This window comes from Lissotriton vulgaris, chromosome 1_2, assembly GCF_964263255.1.
Source record: "Lissotriton vulgaris chromosome 1_2, aLisVul1.2, whole genome shotgun sequence".
Lineage (NCBI taxonomy): Eukaryota > Metazoa > Chordata > Amphibia > Caudata > Salamandridae > Lissotriton > Lissotriton vulgaris.
The window spans coordinates 115,171,012-115,191,700 of record NC_141686.1 but is presented as its reverse complement, the minus strand read 5'-3'; the positions used below and the strand labels follow the sequence as shown (position 1 = coordinate 115,191,700).

Here is a 20,689-nt window from a genome sequence, read left to right as displayed (position 1 = left end):
CTACACCCACAGCAGACACACAGGAGGAGGAGGAGGTAGCTTCAGCACCAAGAGGGCACTCCACTCCCACTAATGCGACGCCATAATGGGGACGGCCTCACACAATCCTCACAAGCCCGTCGAAACACGTTATCTTCATGTGCTTCACAAGCAGTTATTTAGCCGTTGCTACACTTCAGGTGGGTTAGCCCTTTCCCTTACGCAAGTTATTTTGTCCTCATTATGTTGTACCCTCCACCCACCATTCAATACTACTCAACATCACGCATAGTATAGCATCACAATATGCAGGGCTTTGGCTACACATTCGCTTACACTTCCTCTCAAGTGTTCTGATGTTGTGGATAACCTTACTACACCATATCCGACACAGTACACTTCACCATCGCCGCTAATACCGCGCCATATGTTTTGCTTAGGTACCCTTACCTGGCATTTGTGGTCATTTGACTATTGTTGTGCTGTACTGTTAAAAATATAAATGTCAATAAAGATTTAAACAAAAAAAGACTAAGGCCATGTTGTCACAAATGTATGGTGGCGTGGAGAGAAGAGTTGCCTTTGATCTCCTGGTTGGACATCAGCAGAACAAAATCACTTGAATCAAAAATAGGTTTTGCCAGATGCCTGGGCAGCACAACGATACCATTGAAAATGACGAGATAGTGCTGTAGACCAGCAACTATATATATAGGCTTGTGAACGAGGCAACAGTTTGAAAACTATTCTCTGTTTGTGTGGAAGGCAATGGACAGTTCTCAAGGCAGATAAATGTGAGAAAATCAATCTTGTTGAGTTGGCTGGAGTCTGGAAAGGACACTAACCAGTAGATCGTCATATAAATCATTACAGTAGTCACTGCATGTCCATTAGATGGTTTGCGATCACTACTTTGCGAGAAAAAGAGAATAGGCAGAGTATTATCTTAAGCATGCGAAGATGAAAAAAGCAGGAGCTGACTATCACACTGAAGAGGCAGGAAAGATTTAGCTGAATCCAATTTTCCCCTGCATTTCTCACTTGAGAGACTCACTGTGGATAGACTTCTATCCCTGGAGAGCAAGAAGGATATGGCCAAAAAAGGAGTTTGAAAATGTGAGGCTAATATTTCCGTTTTCTCCCTACTAAACTTCAGTTGATTGAGGGTCATCCAAGTTTCAAGTGCAAGAAAACAAGTTGCCTGCACTGGAGTCTAGTTCACTGGATAGCTAGAGCACTATTTGGCTGTTATCCTCATACAAGAAAAAAGTCTAGCTGAATGAATGCATCATCTGTGCCAGAAAAAGACATGTATTTTGAATAATAGATGGGACAAGGTGGACCCTGGCAGGTTTCCATAGCTGCAAGGCTGAGCGCTGAAGGCAGAGGATGAACATACAACTTTCTGAGTTGACGAGGTCAAGAAATTCTGAAACCAGGTTACATTTATACCCTCAACACCAAGATCATCCGGACGAGTTATCAGTGTCCGTGGGTAAGACAGATATAATGACTGTGATAAAGGACGACGCCTATGCTCTTGAGGCGATCCTTGCGAGGTGCAGGCAAGAAGAATATGGACTATGGGGAGACTGCAAGGGTTACACAGTGGGTTAATAATGGTGTCTGTACTTGACTCCAAAGTATTAACATACATTTACATATGCATTTCCTACTCTAAAATCAAAAGAACACCACGGTTCCTCAAGTGCCCAAACCGTCAACTACTCACTCAAAGTGGATACCTACATGTGGTTGAAAAGACTCACAGTGACCCCGAAGACCATATGCGTTATTCCCATCACCACCGACATCTTCATCTTGTAGGAGTTCAAGAATGTCAGCTTGTTTGTCGCAATGTTCCAGATCTGTGCAGAAAACGCAAAATTGAGAGAGTGAGCGGGCAGTTTGTCATCTATGTTTCTGTGCTTCAAGAATCCGTCACAAATGATTGTTCTCACGTTCAGCTGTGCTTGGAAATGTGCTCATTCAACTGAGCCATCTAACTTCATAACTGAATAACCAAAAAGCAGCTCCAGCAATTCACCAATCATATTCATCCTTTTCCTTGTCTAATTTGCCCTTCACAATCTCCATTCATAATCCCACATAAATCCCTCTTGCAACTAACTATGCTAATTCCATGTTGAGTGAAAATCCTAGCTTGTTGGTGAAACAGGATTCCAAATTACATGGGATTTAGCCATGTACTAACTGCGCATGTACTTTGTGCCCATAAACCAGTTATCTACCCGAAACTATTTGCCCACAACTTTTTGAAAGACAAAATCTTGCGAGAATCTTGTTGGCCAACACAGCAAAGGTATGATTCTTACACCTGGAATGTTAATGGGTGTTATGATTTAAACACCCTAAAGCACCTTGTGCATTCTAGGGTGCACCAATTGAAATTTCATGCCAAGGTTTACCTGAAGAAAACTTGTGGGTAAATAGCACAGAGTAGGCGATTTGCACATAGGCATGGGCAATACGCACATGGGGTGTCACTCATTCCATCCTGCTACACCCCTCCAGTGCCATTACTTCGAAGGGCCATTTCTTCAACCAGGGCCATCATCTCAATCGGCCACTGCAGAGGCTTGACAGGTTTACTCTTCGCTTTTTAGTCCTGGAAAGATCAGGGCTACAGCTAAGTGGATGTCAGTATAATATCCATGGTAGACATTATGGTTGAAGGCCTGACAGAGGGTTGTAAACCGGTGTAGGTAAGAGAATCGGGAAGGATATTTGAGATTTCAAAGGTTTATTATTCAAAATTGCTTCCCTTCTGTCATGAGATGAATAACCCCACTATCTCATATATTTGAAAGACACAAATGTGTGCCTTTATTGTTAATAGTAGCACTTTACTTACCACATGGTGGCGCTGTACGATTATTTTTTAAATGAGCACATCAACAGAATACTTTAAAATGTATTAGATTACAAACACACGATACCAGCACTTGCAGGCCATTTTACAGCTCTAAGTGACTTTGAATAGTCCAAACTGTCCCATCTGTAAAAGTGTCATGGTTAGCGGATAGCACTGGTACTAGCATTTGACAGCCATCCAGGGGCTAGTGGGATGCAAACTGAGAAATATCTAGGGCCCTGGCACATACTTTTTGTTTTTCTTTACAAATTTGCAGTGTTGCGGATGACAATTGTCACAACAGCACCTGCCCCCTCGTGGCCAATGGCCTCTGGCTACCACCCCAAGGTGCAGTTCATTAGCCCCCAGCATCCCCAATGCTCTCTCCATAATTGATGCTTTCACTAGAGAATTATAGGCAGAAGGTATATTCTGTTACCGGATCAATTCCAAAGGGATATGGGTTTCCAGAAAAGACCCCTGGGACCGCTGGATCCAGCTGCAGTGACACGCTGTTCTCCACCAGGTGGTCACTAGAAACAAACAGCACAAGCTTATTAACAAGACACAAGCACCTTTATTTGTGTACGGATCTCTATGCTGTGTTTATGCCATACCTATTTACAAGTAATAACCTACGTACCACAGAGAAAACTTCCATGAATATTTACCTGTGCTGTGACTCATCATGTGACACAATTTGACTCTCTCTCATCATCAGTGGGGCGGCAATTTGCTTCCGTGCACACATTTGTGAAAATTCAACAAAGAAAAAAACGCTCAGCTTTGACTTTTAGAAATCAATTACAGAGCCATGCGCTGTTGAAATATGAGATAAAATTACAAGCACATATTATTCCCAATTCTGACAAGCAAAAGCTGCAATGGGAAGGGAAAATAACAGCAGGGGCTGAACCTCCACAGGAAGGAACAGCTTTTCCTCGGGGAAATTTTAACAGATCCAAAAACCACAGCACTGGCATTGAGGTCCTTTATCCCTCGCAGCTGGGGGGAGGTCTCAGATAAGGGAGTGGCCAATGAAGCATCCTAGGCATCCTTTCCTAGAGGCGTGGCTTATGTTAATAAGGGGATGGGTTAAAACGTGTCAACCAGAATTCTTTCTTTCACACATTATGCAGCGTTAACAATATTTGGGTGCATCTCTGTGACTCTTCGGGTGCTGCATCCAGACTTTTTTTTTAAAAACACTTTATTTTTCAGTTATAGAATAATTGTCACATTGCATTACAAACAGCCATCTGACATGTCAATGAATTCGTGCCTGACAGGTACATATACAGCGATTTGCGTTAAAATACTCAATGTCATGGACCATATCAACACTGGGGAAATCCAACCCCACCTTCCGCTCCCCACCCTATGTCTCCCGGTACAGTACAAGGAGCCCGACTAGCGGCATCTCCCACATACATTGATAGACCGCGGCGGAAGCTAAACCCGACATAGAAACAGAAGTCATAGCACAAATAAAGGAAAACATCCCTATTAGCCCACCCACTCCGGCACCAGACCAGCCTCCACCTGTGAGGCAGAAGCACTCCCTGCGCTCTCAAAATAAGACCTCAGCGGCCCCCAGATGTCACGTGGACGTGACCTAGCTGGCATGAGATCAGCGTATATTTCAGTGTTGATGTTGCAGTGTACCAGGCTCCCCAGCCAATCCTGCAGCTTAGGAATAGACTTCCTGCCCCAGTGCAATGCCACCTCACGTTTAGCCAGGAGCAGCCCCAATGATGCAAGCTTCCTGACTTTCTTCGAAATCTGTACAATGTACCCTAATTGGGCAATCTTGGAAATGCGGACCATCGGCAGTCCTACTATCTTCCCTAGGGTCACATGCACCTCTGACCAATAGGAGTGTAAGCAGGGACATGACCATGCTAAATGTATGGGCCCTTATTTATGAGGCCTTGCGTCAGTTTTGCGCCGCCGGTGCGTCACTTTTTGTGACGCACCAGCGGCGTACAAAATGCGCCTTGTTGCGCCATATGTAAAAAGTGACGCATCTAGGTAGATGCGTCACTTTTTAAACCCCTGCGCCACATTATACCTGCGTCAGGTATAATGTGTGCAGAGGGGGCGTTCCCCCGCAAAAAGCCTCTATGAGATTTCACTGCGTCACTTTTAGGATGCTGTTGCGTCAAAATCTTGCGCCTGCCTCACAGCAGGCGTAAGACTGACGCAAGCCCTTTCACATGGGGCTTTCCCCATGTGAAAGGACGCATTGCTGGAGTTGCGTCACTTTTGTGACACACTCTAGCAATGCGTCACTTTTGCGCTTACAGATGCGTCATAAATACTGACGTATCTGTAAGTCCTTGCGACATGATGCGTCATACATTAAATATGACGCATCATTGGTGTCGCAAGGAGTGCGCAGTGAAAAGTGACGCATCGCTGTTTTCACGCAGCGATGCGTCACTTTTCATAAATGAAGCCCCTGAAGTCTATAACCCAAAGGAGTTAGGTCCTTTTTGGTCGTGGACAAGGCTGGACCATTTATAAATGCAAAAAACACAAAAATGCCTAGACCACTCTTTTTTTTAAAAACAAGAACAATTAATGAAGGTCAAGAATACTCTTTATTGAATTCTGACCAGGTACTTATATTTTATACCTTTGACTTCTTTTTTTGATTTCAAAGTTTTTTTACATATATATTCATTAGAAAAGATAGGACAAACTGTCCATATATTTACAATACTATACAAACCAATTTATAAACAAAACATATCACAATGTATCTACACAAACTCAAATAAACATCATCAAAACAAAAAACACATTAACCCCTTAATTGCTGCCGTCGGCCAATGGCCGACGGCAACACTACTTGCCCAGTGCTGCCGTCGGCCATTGGCCGACGGCGCCCCACCCGCGCACGGAAACGCCCGCACCGCGGCGGAATTACCGCCGCGGTTAACGGGTTAAATTGATGTGTACTTAATCTCAATAAATGAGAGACAAAATCAGAAGGAGGAAAAGAAAGGCAAGAAGAAAGGAGAGCGTAAGGAATGGAGTCAAATTAATGATACTCTTTCATGGTGTTAAAGCTAACAAATAGTTCTTGTAAGTAAATTATTCCTTCAAATGTGCCTCCAAGTGTGCCTCCAAATATGCCATTGTTGTGATGATGTTTTTTTGAGTTTTTATATATAGGCCTTTTTGTGTTTTTTGCAAATGTATGATGTCAGCATGTGGTGCATTACATTTCATGCAGGTGTGTGGTCGGCCAGCGTCAATCCTGTGTGCCAAAGCTGGGGTAAAATAAGCGCGGCGTAGAAATGTAAAATGTAACAGCTTATAGCGACTATTAAGTGAGATGTCTTTGGTGGCCCGCAGCACTTGGCCCACTGCTCGTCTGAGATGGTGCACCCCGTGTCCGCCTCCCAAGCCCGTCTGAGGCCAGAGTCGTCTGACTGCAGACTTTCGGCACAAGCCTTGTACATTTTAGAGATAAGGTGCGCACCGACGGGGGACTCCAACACCAGTGTAAGTGGAGGAAAAGAGTCGGGCTCAGTCGGGTATGTGGGGAAGGCAGCGAACAGCGAAGATTTAATGCGGCACAACAGGAATTTCGTCATGAAGTCTCAGTCAGTGAACCGGGCGTCCTCGTCTAGTGAGAACACATGGCCCCCCGGGAACAGATCTCCCACCTTTGTACCATCCAGCGTGGACAATGTATTCCGCACCAGTCTCTCCCCAGTAATGGGGAACCCTCTAGCGTTGGGTAAGGGCAGGGCAGAGGAGTATAAGTGTGGGACGCCAGTATGCTTTTTCAGCCCACTCCACGCCCAGGCAGTTGTAGACACCGTCAGTATGACTTGCTTGTCGTGCGGAAAGCCGGTAGGCAGTACCTCGCATAATCTGTCTGGGAGTACCAGGTCAGCCTCTGGCCTCAGGAAGGGTATGCGTGCATCAGGATGAAACCAAGCAAATGCATATTGGCACTGTGCTACTAGATAATAAAAATGGAAGTTCAGCACATTAAACCCAGATCTTTTGACTGGGTGAGAGTGTTTGATTGATTGATTCAGATGCTCTGTCCATCACCATCCTCTTTTGTACCGCTTTTGGCTGCCATAAGTGTGGCAGGGTATGCTCAGACCTGAGTCCCTTGCTCACTTTGCCACTGGATTCAAGCAAGCCGGGCTGAAGACAGCTGGAATGCCAGAAACCGGTCTTCGGAAGCTTGTTTCCGGTCCAGGGAAGACATGGCTTGGCAGTTCGGGCTGGACTGTTCCCATGAGGCACAGGGTCAGACTGATTTGCATATAGCCATGTCTGAACTGGGGAGGCAGAGTGGGCTAAAGAACGGTGATGGATTAAACCCAGATCTTTTGACTGGGTGTGAGTTTTTGATTGATTCAGATGCTCCGTCCATCACCACCCCCTTTTGTACCGCTTTTGGCCGCCATAAGTGTGGCAGGGTATGCTCAGACATGAGTCCCTTGCTCACTTTGCCACTGGATTCAAGCAAGCCGAGCTGAAGACGGCTGGAATTCAAGAAACCGGTCTTCGGAAGCTTGTTTCCGGTCCAGGGAAGACATGGCTTGGCAGTTCGGGCTGGACTGTTCCCATGAGGCACAGGCTCAGACTGATTTGCATATAGCCATGTCTGAACAGGGGTGGCAGAGTGGGCTAAAGAACGGTGATGGATTAAACCCAGATCTTTTGACTGTGTGTGAGTGTTTGATTGATTCAGATGCTCCGTCCATCACCACCCCCTTTTGTACCGCTTTTGGCCACCATAAATGTGGCAGGGTATGCTCAGACGTGAGTCCCTTGCTCACTTTGCCACTGGATTCAAGCAAGCCGGGCTGAAGACGGCTGGAATGCCAGAAACCGGTCTTCGGAAGCTTGTTTCCGGTCCAGGGAAGACATGGCTTGGCAGTTTGGGCTGGACTGTTCCCATGAGGCACAGGGTCAGACTGATTTGCATATAGCATGTCTGAACTGGGGTGGCAGAGTGGGCTAAAGAACGGTGATGGATTAAACCCAGATCTTTTGACTGGGTGTGAGTGTTTGATTGATTCAGATGCTCCGTCCCTCACCACCCCCTTTTGTACCGCTTTTGGCCACCATAAGTGTGGCAGGGTATGCTCAGACGTGAGTCCCTTGCTCACTTTGCCACTGGATTCAAGCAAGCTGGGCTGAAGACGGCTGGAATGCCAGAAACCGGTCTTAGGAAGCTTGTTTCCGGTCCAGGGAAGACATGGCTTGGCAGTTCGGGATGGACTGTTCCCATGAGGCACAGGGTCAGACTGATTTGCATATAGCCATGTCTGAACAGGGGTGGCAGAGTGGGCTAAAGAACGGTGATGGATTAAACCCAGAGCTTTTGACTGGGTGTGAGTGTTTGCTTGATTCAGATGCTCCGTCCATCACCACCCCCTTTTGTACTGCACATTGAACCTGTCCCTTTCGTACGGCAGCGTCATCATAATCCAGCGAACTCGCAGTATTCTCCCGCCCCATACCAGCCTGGTCATGAGAGTCTGCAAAGTACGGAAGAAACCATCAGATAGAGGGATCGGGATGTTATTAAAAAGGTATACAAATTTAGGAAGAGCTACCATCTTCAGAATGGCGACCCGACCAGCCAGAGACAGGGGCAACCGCAGCCAGCGCTCGACCTGGTCCTCCAGCTTTTGGAAAGTCTGTCCGTAATTTAAGCGAATGATTTGAGTAGTGTCTAAGTGGATATGTATACCAAGATACTTTACTGAATGTTGGTACCATTCCCGGGAAAATTCGCATTCCCATGCGGTATGAGTGGGAATATGATGGATTTGTGCCAATTGGTATTGAGTCCCGAGAAACGTCCAAAGCTAATGAACTCCCGATAAGAGGGGACAGGTTGATACTTGGCTCACAGACGTAAAGGATAGTATCATCAGTGTATAGAGAGGCGAGTAGGGGTCAAGTATTAAACTTTAGTCCCCTATGGAGACGACGTTCCTGGAGATGTCTGACCAGGGGTTCCATGGCTAGGATGAACAAAAGTGGAGACTGGGGGCAGCCCTGCCTAGTCCTGCTGTAGAGCCGAAATGGCTGGGAAAGATTGCTTTTTAGCCGAAGACGTGCCGAAGGCTGACTATATAACAAGGAAACCCCTGGAGATGAAGCCCTAAGGTAGACCCATGCGCTGCCTCACCTCCGCCAGGAAGGGCCACTCCAAAGAATCAAATGCCTTTTCGGCATCTAATAACACAGCGGCCGCAGGGACCTCAGGCTGTATTCTGTGTAGAATGGCAAACAACGTGCGGAGGTTCAGGGATGTGGATAGCCGTGGAACGAAACCAGACTACATCAGAGAAATAATGTATTCCATGAGTTGTGAGAGTTTATTAGCAAGCACTTTGGCTAAGATTTTGTAGTCCAGATTTAGGAGGGACAGCGGTCGATAGGAGCCGCATTGTTTGTGGTCTTTGGCGGGTTTTGGAAGAAGTATGATTACGGCTTCTCGCAATGTAGGAGGGAGAATTTCCTTCTCAAGTGCCTCCAAATAGTCCTCGATTAACTGAGGGGCTAATATGCCTTTAAATTCTTTATAGAAATCCCCAGTGAAGCCGTCAAGCCCTGGGGGTAGGAGCTTTGCAGGGTATCTATGGCCATTTCTACATCAGTGACTCAGCCATAAAGTCGAGCATGTACGTTTCAAGCAACACCAGCGCAATCTTGTATAAATAGGCAGTCTTGGTGGCGCCGTCCAAGTCAGCGCGTGAAGTGTATAATGTGGTGTAATAGTCCAGGAACTCATCCCTGATGGCCGATGTGGTGGACAGAGTGGCCCCAGACGTAGAGTGTAGCTCAGTAATGTCAAAATGGCTGTAGGGTGGTTTCATCATTTGTGCAAGTACTCTGCCAGGACATTCGCCCTCGCTATACCTACGCGCTGCCTGATATTTCCTCATATACAGTTTCTCCCTTTCCGCCGTGTCCCTGTACTCCGTCAGTAGGGCGAGCCGTTCCGCCTGGTCGTGTGGACTATGAAGGGAGGCGAGATGTGCGTCCGGCCTAGAAATATCTTACTCAATGCGGGTCAATGCGTTACAGAGATGCATACTCCCTGAATGACTGTCTTGAAACCCTCTCAAAGTACGGCAGCTGTATCCACCGAGCCAGTATTTATTTCGAAATAGTCCTCGATCGCCTCGCGCACCTCTGCCTTAAACACTTCATCTAGGAGGGCCCAGCTGGGGAACCGCCACTGTCTTTGGTACCCCTCTAGACGCGGAAACAGTAAGTGCAGGGTCACTGGGGAGTGGTCTGAGTATGTGCTGGGGAGTGTGTGGAGGGTACTGTACCAACCCATGATGTGAGGAGAGAGGAGCCAGTAATCTAACCTGGTCCAGGTGCTGTGTGGGCCAGAGAAATGGGTGTAGTTGGTGAGAGTGGGATTGCGCTGTCGCCAAATGTCAACCAGTGAGTAATGTGTGCCGAAGGCCGTGAGGGCACGCCTCGCCGGTGGTATAGTGTCTGACGCGTTGGATGAGCTATCTAGAGTCGGGTCCATCAATAAATTTAGGTCCCCCCCAAGAAGTAACGCCTGAGGATCATGTTTTGTAATCCGGGCATCTAGGTCGTGAAAGAAATCTGGGTCATCGATATTAAGAGCGTAGATATTAACCAGGGTGACCTAAAGGCCATACAGGGTTCCCATGACAATTACAAATCTACCAATCAGATCAAGGGTCACGACAAGAAGAGTGAAGGGCATCCTCTTGTGTATTACTTTAGCAGTGCCTCTAGCATAATTGCTATAATTGGCAAAATATCTGTGTGCACCCCAGCTGGCTCCAAATTGAGCCGAATCTGTGGGGGGAGGTGACTCTCCTGCAAGAACACAATGTTAACCTTTTGTCGAAGGAGTAAGTGGATCACCTGACGTCGTTTACGGGTATTATTAAGGCCCTGGACATTCCAGGTCATAAGGGTAAGGGAAGAAGGCCCCTGTACATTACCTAATCGAGACATTGAGATCTCGTGAGAACACAGTCCTGTCATGGCTGCAATGCGGCATTAACGCAGTAATCAATGTGCAAACTAAGTGTAAATTAGAACATTTGTGGTGTGAAGTCTTCCCTAAAAACCCCCACCCCCCACTCAGCCACCTATTAGCCCCAAGGTGGCCCACCCCTGACAACATAATGTACTCGGGAATCATAACGATCACCGGGCAACTAGTTGAGGACCAATAAGTGGGCCTCAAGAGAAAAGAACCAATTGTAGGGATACACCAGAGGGGGTGGCAGCCCAGGATCCAGCTGGCCTAATGCCGCAACAATGAAAAATAACAAATCGAACAACAAATTTCCCAATGAAACAATGCAAACCACATATGGTGACGGGTAGTGCTCTCATTCAACGCCAGAGATCGAAAATAGTTCCGCACTGGCATCCGATCCACTGTGAAGTGGGGAAGCAAGCGCACCTCCCGCCGTGTTCTGCGAGGCTTGTGTCTTGTGCGTGCGGCAAAATTCCTGGGCCTCTGCAGGGGAATCAAATATTTGCGATCTGCCTCCCAATCCACCTTCAGTCTCGCGGGGTATAGCATGCCGTATTTGAGTCCAAGATTCCGCAACGTAGCCTTTACCCCCAAGAATTTGCATCAGGCCCCTAGAACCATTGGAGTAAAGTCTGGGTAGAATGACAGTTTGGATTCCTGCTATTCAATCGTGACACGTTCTCATGCCAGGCGGAGTGTTGTGTCCTGGTCACTAAAATTCAGCAGCGTGTTATGATGGGTCTAGAAGTGAGGCCAGGATTTGGCCTAGGACCTAAAGACCTGTGGGCCCGCTCAACAACAAAGCCAGGTGTAAATGCCTCACTCCCAAACAAATCTGTAAATGGCTTCTTTACAAAAAGGTCCATTCTGAAAGTTGACATTGTCTCCAGTACCACCATAATGCGGACGTTGTTGCGACGTCCACGCGCCTCCTGCAAATTCTCATTTTTTATAGCCAGTTCCTTGAGTAAACGTTCTGCCCTTTCCAAGCGCTTCAGTGACTGTGCTGTCCCATCCTCCATGTTGGAGACGCGAGCCTCTGCGACGTCTAGGCGTCTGTCTTGACCCTGCACTTTGGCACCCAAGGATGCGATTGTTTGATCTAGGGAATCGAAACGGGAATCAAACGCCTTAAATCCCACCTTCATTTCTTGCAGCAATGCAGCGACAGAGGCCTCCGGGGCCTCAGGAGGCGCAGTGGCAGGATCCCTCTCAGCCATGCCTGCACTGCGTGACGCCATGTTGTCGCTTACTGGCTCGAGTGGCAGGGTTCGCTGTTTGGGGTCCTTGCGCCCCATGCCCCGAACAGGAAGCAGAGAAACAAAAGAGGGGAGCGGATCCAGTCAGTGCTGAGAAGCCCAAAGTCAGTGGTGAGAACGCCTGTGAGTGCAGGCAACAGTTACCCAAACAGTGTGAGGGAATAGGATGCAAGCGCAGGTCCACCGTTCAATCAACAGGAAATGGCTCCAGGCCTCGGTGACAGTGCAGTTGTACCAGCGGAGAGAGGGAGTCTCAGTGCATGTGAAGCTCTTATGGTGAAATCACAGACATTTAAAGGGAGGCTACACAGTGCCACACTTCTCCATTAGTCATCCCAGTCAAAGTTGCAGCAAACGTGTGTTGTGAGGGGTCTAGCATCGATGTACCATTGCCAGTCACTTCGTGCCTCCCGGCGCCCACAGGGTTAATTGCAGGCAGATGAGGCCGTCGCCATGCCTATGGCGGCCGCCGCGCTCACACCCACTCCCTCCATGGCCACTACAGCGCCAGGCCAGCGTTCAACCCCCCTCGGCCGAGACCGGAGGGCCCTGTCCCCTCACGGGGTCACAGCAGCAGAGTGGCAGGGCCGAAATGGCAAGTCCCGCCACCGCAGCAGACTGGGATAGCAGGGGAGGCGGAGCAATGCAGAAATCGCAGGTCCAACTCACCAGACTCGCCGAGTCTCAGCCTTATGGAGCTCTCCAGCGGGAGGGAGACACATACCGCACCCAGGAACGTCCGACACGCCAGAGCCGGCCCAACCCACACTGCCTTGGGCTCGATGATTCTCCGCATCAGTTGAGCGCAGGAACTCAGCACCAGGCTCGTCGCATGTCACTCAGCTTCAGGCACACGGTCCCAGGAATTTTAGCGCTGAATGAGAGCGCATTGCGGGGCAACTTGTTCTTACGGCCGGCTGTGCACCAGAGCTTCACTCGCGAGCGGCCATCTTTGCCGCCTGCTCGGCACGTGCCCTGCTGGATCCAGACTTAATACACAACAATGAATATATGCCTAAAACAACACCGACCTATTGGTAAGGTCAGTGTTGGGCAGCAGTATCAGATAAATAAGTATGTAGAAACCATGATAATGTTTTGAATAAAAATACATCATCTCCCTCTACAACATACAGCTACGTATATGTCTTAGTTGTGCATAATTTTATCTGCAAGTTCACATGAGGGGAGTCTGCCTAACATTGTGATAAGCTATTGGTTTATGTGTGCTCCCTTCTGTGCTTTTCCTGAATGTGCCTGAGGGGACAGGAATGGAATTGCATGTGAATGTTCTGCATCTTAACATCCTTCCTTCTTTGCTGTGTACGGGTGTATGAGCATAAGGCCTATCAGCCTTAGAGTGGTCTTCCCCCAAACCTTTAGCATTCACCCTTCCGATTATTGCTGATCTCGTTTTTGTTTTCCTTAGTACTCTGTGTACTTTACCACTGCGAACCAGTGCTGAAGTACTTGTGCTCCCTCCTCTACACATAGTAGAGTTGGCTTATACCCAATTGGTACTTTTAATTTACTTGTAAGTGCCTGGTAAAATATTACCCCATGTGTACAGTATCTTCAAATTAAATGCTACTAGGGGGCCTGCAGAACTGATTGTGCCACCCACTCAAGTAGCCCTGTAAACCTTGTTGCAGGCCTGTCATTGCAGCCTGTGTGTGCAGTTTTAACCTGCCATTTCTACCTTGCAAGATAAACCTTTGCCAGGCGCAATGCTTTATTTTTAATACATATAAATCACCCCTAGGGTAGGCCTGAACATATCAGAGTGCATGGTGCAGTGTATCAAAATCTCACAAGCCCATTTGTTTTTTTCTTCTTTTTTTTTTTTATCCTCATATGCCACCTAGGTTCTCATTATGTAACTTGCCGATATACAAACACCATGCTGGCTCAGTTCTTTCGACTGGTGGGGAGTATAAAGACGGAACAGGGCCTTATCCCACAGCAATAGTGTATAGACCAGCTGTGCACACACAGAAAACCATATGGAGATCCCAGGAGTGCAGCCAAGAAAAATGCTAGGGTAGCATTAGTGTCCGGCTATGCCCAGTGATGGGGTTGATGGCTTAATCATTGGACCTGGGGGAAAAACAAGCCCATTTTTATAAAATTAAAATCAGCACTGCCGCTAACTCTCCTAAAGAGATCTTTCGGATAGCGAAATCATTAATTACCCCTCCTCAAATACCTCCATCGAGAAAAGGGGCTTTGACACGCTGTAACAATCTAGCGGTGTTCTTTTATAAGGTGTCCTCAGGCTCCCCGTTGGACTCTGCTCCGCCTCAACATCTCGTGGCGGCCCTTGAATCCATCCATGCAACGATCCCTGAGGTGCTGAACTTCTCAATTACAACTAGTATAGTTCCCTCTCATTGGAAGTGTGCGATGGTCAGGGCCCTTTTGAAGAAGCCTAGTCTGGATCAATTAAACCTATCCAACTACCACCCAATCTCGCTTCTGCCCTGGTTGAGCAAATTGTTGGAAAAACACATCAATAATATCATGGTCAATCATCTAGAATCCAACAACCTTCTGGATGCCACACAAACCGGCTTCCGTCCTCAACATGGGACGGAGACCTCTCTGTTGATGGTAACAGAGGAGGCAAGGAAGCTGGTGGATGAGGGGGGAGAGGCTGCCATCATTCTTTTAGACCTCAGTGCAGCGTTGGACACGGTCAATCATACCATCTTGACCGACCGACTCAAGAGTGTCGGAGTGACAAGCGCTGCACTGGCATGGTTCCCATCCTTCCTCAGCGGCCACTACTTCCAGGTCTTTGAGGGAGATGTGGTTTCCTCCAGACTACCTCTGGGATGTGGGGTTCCACAGGGCTCTGCCTTAAGCCCGGCGCTCTTTAATGTCTATATGAGGCCGTTGGCGGAGATTATCAACCCATTTGGCATTAGGATCGTCATTTATGCAGACGATACCCAGTTAGTGGTATCACTTCACCACAACAAGGGTTCATCCAGCGCCCTGGCTCCTTGCCTTGAAGCGTGGCTAGATGGATGGAGCGCTCCTACCTTCGCCTTAATGGGGACAAAACAGAGATTATGCTGCTGGGGAATCCATCACCCACTGTCTTCGTCCCAATGTGGCCGTCCTGCCTAGGTCCTGCACCATCTCCAAAGCCACAAATAAAAAGCCTTGGCATATGGCTCGACAGCTCCCTCAACTTTGTGTATCAGGCCACCGGGCTCTCATCAATCTGTTATGGATTGATGAGAATGCTCCGAAAAATGATTCCCCTTCTTCCTTTCGAGGCAAGAAGGATAATGGTCCAAGCTCTTATATTGTCCCGCCTGGACTATGGAAATATTCGGTACTTAGGAGCCCCCAGGCAACAATAAATAAATTACAAGTAGTTCAGAACTGTGCAGCACGGATGCTCCTGCAGGTTCCACATCGGCAATCAGCAAGGCCAGCACTCCAACAGCTACACTGGCTACCAATTGCTGCCAGGATACAATTCAAGGCTATGTGCTTGGCACACAAAGCCATTTGGAAGACCGATCAACCCATTTTACACCCACTATTAACACCTTATCTTCCACATAGGACTTTATGCTCCAGTTCCTTACATCTGGCCACCATTAAGAAAATAAGGAAGGTGAGATGGGGAGGACGCTCCTTTTCATTTACTGCTGCTACGTTATGGAACTCCCTTCCCCAAGTTATGCGGGGGAACAACAATCTGCTGACCTTTCGCAAGCTCTTAAAAACACACCTGTTTGGAATGCTTCCCTAGCTCTGCGGATTGACGCGATTCTGCGTTTCTTTTCCATAAGCACTACGAGGCCTCCGGGTAGTTAGGCGCTATAGAAATACTCTTCTATTCTATTCTATTCTATTTAAAATGTTGGACATGTATTTTTAAGTTTTGCATGTCCTGGTAGTGAAAAACTCTTACATTCATTTTTCACTACTGCAAGGCCTACCACTCACTTAGGATAACATTGGGATTACCTTATTACATTTATTCAGTGATAACTTTCAATTGGGAGCAGGTACACAGCTCAAGTTTTTTGTCTAAAGATTATAGTTAAAAGGCCTCATTAATGGCAAAGTCATAATTCATAGTCACAATTCTGAAAATGCTACTTTTAGAAAGTTGGCTTTTTCTTGTCCTAACCATTTGGTGCCAGCCGCCTGACCCTGGGTCACATGACTAGGCATAGCTTTCAGTTGGCCTTTGTGGATTGATCCTAGACAGTTACCTGACACCTCAAGAGGTGTGGAAACTTCCAGAACCTTCTCTTACTTTAAAGTGGGCACCAGGTATAAATAATGGACCCTCAGACCAAATTATTCAGTACACATCTGCACCTGTGGAAGACGCAGACAAAGGACTGATGTGCTGCTTTGCTGCCAGAAGGACAGCCACTCTGCTGCCCTGATGAGCTACCATCCTGCCTGAGTGAGAAGGACTCGACATGCACCATGACCCCAGGACCTCCAGAGTGACACCAAGGAATAGTTGGCTGGCCACCTGATCAGTGCCTCAGGGATAGAACAGACTCCATGAACCTTGAAACCAGTACCTGGAATCTCCCAGCTCTCACATACATTTAATTTGTTCAAAAATACTGGTAAAGACAGGCTTTAACAATATATATATGTACCGAAATGAATCCTTTTTTAACAACATTAGAAATAGATAATGAAAGACTGGGGGGGGGGGGGGGGAGATAACATTCTAACCTATTTTATGCAGTTTGAATGCAGCTCTTTGATTATAATTTATAACAGGCACTGTTCTATATTAGGGTTGTGTCTTATGAACTGCGGTAACAAGAGAAACTCTGTGACAAAAGAAGTAATCCACTGAGGTATCCACATAAAATACAGATCTGCGACCTGCATGGTATGCGTTCTTTGCAGAAGGTATATTAACCCTCTGTGCTTCTTTATGGTGAGTAAAAACTGTCTCTCGACAAAGCTCGGATCTCTCTCTCTAGCAGAAACCTCAATCACAAGAGTTATCGTGACATTTTTATTGCTACCTGAAAACTGGACGCACAAGGAACTCTGCCACAGGTGTTTTTAAATCGTACTTTATTGCTAAACACAGCACCCCTCCCTGTGGTCAGCACCCCCTCACCAGGTCACCACCTAGTGGAGCCTCACTAGTCGCACCGCCCTAAACCTTGCCCTGCTGGACCCTTGGAAGTGGGCCTGAAGGGTCTATGCCAGTCCAGCTGTGGTCCTAGCAGAACTGACACAGTGCAATGCATTACCTCCCAAAACTCCACATCGGAACTGCTGCATGATGAATCACCAACGCAGGACTTCGCATCGCAACCCACAGTCTTCTCCGAACTGCTGCTGCACAATGCATCTTCGACACAGGACCTCATATCCCATTGCCCCTCAGACAACAGCATCTTTGATGTTGCTGCAGGTCCTCACACCGCAGTCTTGCTGCTTCCCGGAACTGACTCTTTGCAACGTATCTCTACACCAGGACCTTGCATCGTCTTGTCGCGCAATGCATCCCCGATGCGGGATCTCACAATGCTCCGCAACCAGGATTTAAGGTACTCTTGTTGAGCTGGCCTAACTTTTTCCCTGTAGCTGGCCCATGGTCCATCGCTATTGGCCTGAGCGTATGGCTTCCCTGGTCTGGAGTGACCAGATAACCACAGTTGGCACTTTGTGCGTATAGGCACTATTTTCACTTCAATCTTTAAAATTGCATATCTACTGAGTGGATTTTGTTGTTATTGTCTTAAATGATTTATCAAATGTTACTTTATTTTTCCTAAATTGTGTGGAATTTTTCTTGCACTGTGTTTCACTTTCTTACTGTTTAAATTACTGCTTTACAGATTGCCTCTCAGTTAAGCCTGACTGCTCTGTGCCAAGCTACCAGAGAGTTGAGCACAGGTGAATTTGAGTTTTGCTTGTGACTTCACCATGACAAGGATTGTGGTTGCTGCTTGAGTATGGTTTTAGCCCTATCAACTAGTAACCCAATTTGCCATGTGTCTCCAACATCTATGAGTTTTTGTGACAGTATTGGGGTGTTTGGGTGACTTATGATTGATTCCATCCCTCCACACAAGTTTGTGCATATTCTTACCTGTCATGTGCTTCCGTATACTTCCTGCGTGACCCTGCACTGAAGTGTGGGCAAGTATTATTTGTGGATGTGGATGTGGATGTGAATGTGCCCGTGGTCTCTTTTGACCTTAAGGTTAGTGATGACCAATATAGAAGAACTCCAATTTTGCTTGCTTCAGCAGAATAGAAATTGCAACTTTATGGCCGTCCAGCTCCTGATCAGCATTTCAATAAGTCCACATGGACCATCTTGGCTCTAAGATTCCTGATGAGCATTAGACAGTAGGTGGGAGACTCGATCATCAATGAGAGCTTTCAAAGAGTGAAATAAGGAAATCAGCCCAAGGAAAGCAATGCAATGCATTGTGAGCTCTCAGCCACTTACTTCCATGTGCCATTGTGAAACATTCCACGAACGCTCCAGGATGAGCCAAAGATGTTGATTGCTTTTGAAAACGCGTCATTGTAGATAAAACCAGTGTAGATGGAGAATATGGACATCATAAGGATCAAGTAGCGTCCACCAAAGAACGTGTTCCAGATCTGCAAGAGAAACAGTGTTAAGCATGGATGAGGTATCAAGGAGATAACGTTCTCTGCTTTACCTAATCCACAACCACTATATCTTGGAATGCACACAGTAATTTAGAGTCAGCTATAACCACTCACTAACACAAGGGATTTAAGTACAAAGTACTGAAGATCTAATATGTACATTAATAGCTAAAAAACACTTTTGAATTACATTCATGCATGTTAGCTTCAGCATTTACTATTCTACAGCAATTTAATACTAACTTCCACATAACTGACGTTTTCTAGCTCATCTTAGCACCACTCTATCCTATGTCCGTTCATGAGACCTCCTGCACCTTCCTGAACCCACCTATCCGACAGTGATGAAAGAACAACAACTGGACCTGCATAATTCAGTATAACCCAAGAGTAACTTGTGCACTTAACTATTCAACAGTGATAAAAGTAGTGCTACCGGATTTGCCCAACCCGTCATAATCGTAGATTTACTTGTGCACCCACCTATCTAACAGTGATGGAAGAACATCTTATCTAATGTAGTGATATATTAAACACTTCTGTGCCTGCCTCATCTAACATAAGTCATGAACAAAACATTTGCTTTGCTAGTCCCTTGTGATGCAGCAACAACTACTCCATCTGACTAACCTATCAATTAACTGAGAACAATGTGTCCTATGCCACATTAATCAAAAGCAAAGATCCATTACTAAATGTGGTCCCCTTGCTTCTCGCTGGCACTTCTCTACTATTTACCAACTAATTACAACTACTGTACCTGCTGAAGCCATCCTAACTCAACCAATGTATGAAACTGCCTGTGACAGAGTACAACAAGATCATCATGTGCTTCCTCAACAGAAACACAAAACGTGGTTCTGCACCAACCTGTTACCAAATTCTGCACCTGCCTATTCCACAGTATGTAAAATACTGAACTTCCCTAAACAAAATCAATGTGGTACGAATCACTGCATGTGACCAATCTATTGATTCCCTAAACTCACTGTGGCCCGATCTATCGTAACTCAAGACCAGCAACTCTCTTGCTAATCCCACACTTCGATCAACTGTCGCACCAACACATCATTTACTTGTAAGAACAACAAATGCACTTCCATAATCTATAGTAGCCCATGACTATCTACTGTGCTGATCTTAGCCATGATAATTTATGAAGACATTTCACCTACATCTATACTACAATAATTTATGACATACACCTGCACTTCTCTAATTCATGATAATGAACAACACTCTTCTGTACGCTCAAACATCTGCTTAATTAGAACTGACTACATCTCTGTAGCTCTGGAACGCTATAAATGTAGGCATAGATCATGACAGATTACGCAGTCACCACCTATGCTCCCCCATTGGAAGGCCTGGACCTACGGGAACTCACCTCGTTGTTTCCCTTCTGCTTCAACAGGCTCTCCTCATTCATGATCATCCATAGCGCGAATCCCAGCATGACGGCTCCATGACCGCAGTCACCAAACATCACCGCAAACAGGAAGGGGAAGGTGATAATGGTGTAGGGAGCTGAGTAGCAAAGAGAGGAAGAGCACACAGGGATGGGAAAGAGGTTAAAAGGAGAGGGGGATTTGGAAAGAATGCTATTAATCTGTTAAGAAGTCTACATCTTTATTGTAGTGCTTATGGAAATATTGCATTACTTTGGGCTATCAGTTGATTAAACACTTTCATTGGCACACCTGTAACTCACATATCATATCACATAAAATATACCCCAAAAACCTGGCGATGCTGGTGGCAAACAGAATGGAAGATATCTCTTGGAAGTGGGAGATGGAGCACACAGAAAAAAGATAGCCACCAAGATACTTGACAAGTCAAATTGTTCTTAATAATAGTGGGTGCATGCAGCTCAGTGGCATTTCCCACCCCAGTAGTGGTCCC

At 46.6% G+C, this 20,689-nt stretch overlaps 1 protein-coding gene across 1 annotated transcript in view; it reads right to left on the bottom strand.

The window, feature by feature from the left end:
• The window catches only part of LOC147734659 (V-type proton ATPase 116 kDa subunit a 4-like), a 222,762-nt gene that overhangs the window by 110,565 nt on the left and 91,508 nt on the right, over positions 1-20,689 (bottom strand). The window contains exons 11-14 of the mRNA XM_086952957.1: positions 20,172-20,311; positions 18,615-18,772; positions 3,294-3,387; positions 1,729-1,847 (exon numbers count right to left, since the gene is read on the bottom strand). Of these exons, the coding sequence (XP_086809083.1) occupies positions 1,729-1,847; positions 3,294-3,387; positions 18,615-18,772; positions 20,172-20,311 (511 nt within the window). The remainder of the gene's footprint in view (positions 1-1,728; positions 1,848-3,293; positions 3,388-18,614; positions 18,773-20,171; positions 20,312-20,689) is intronic.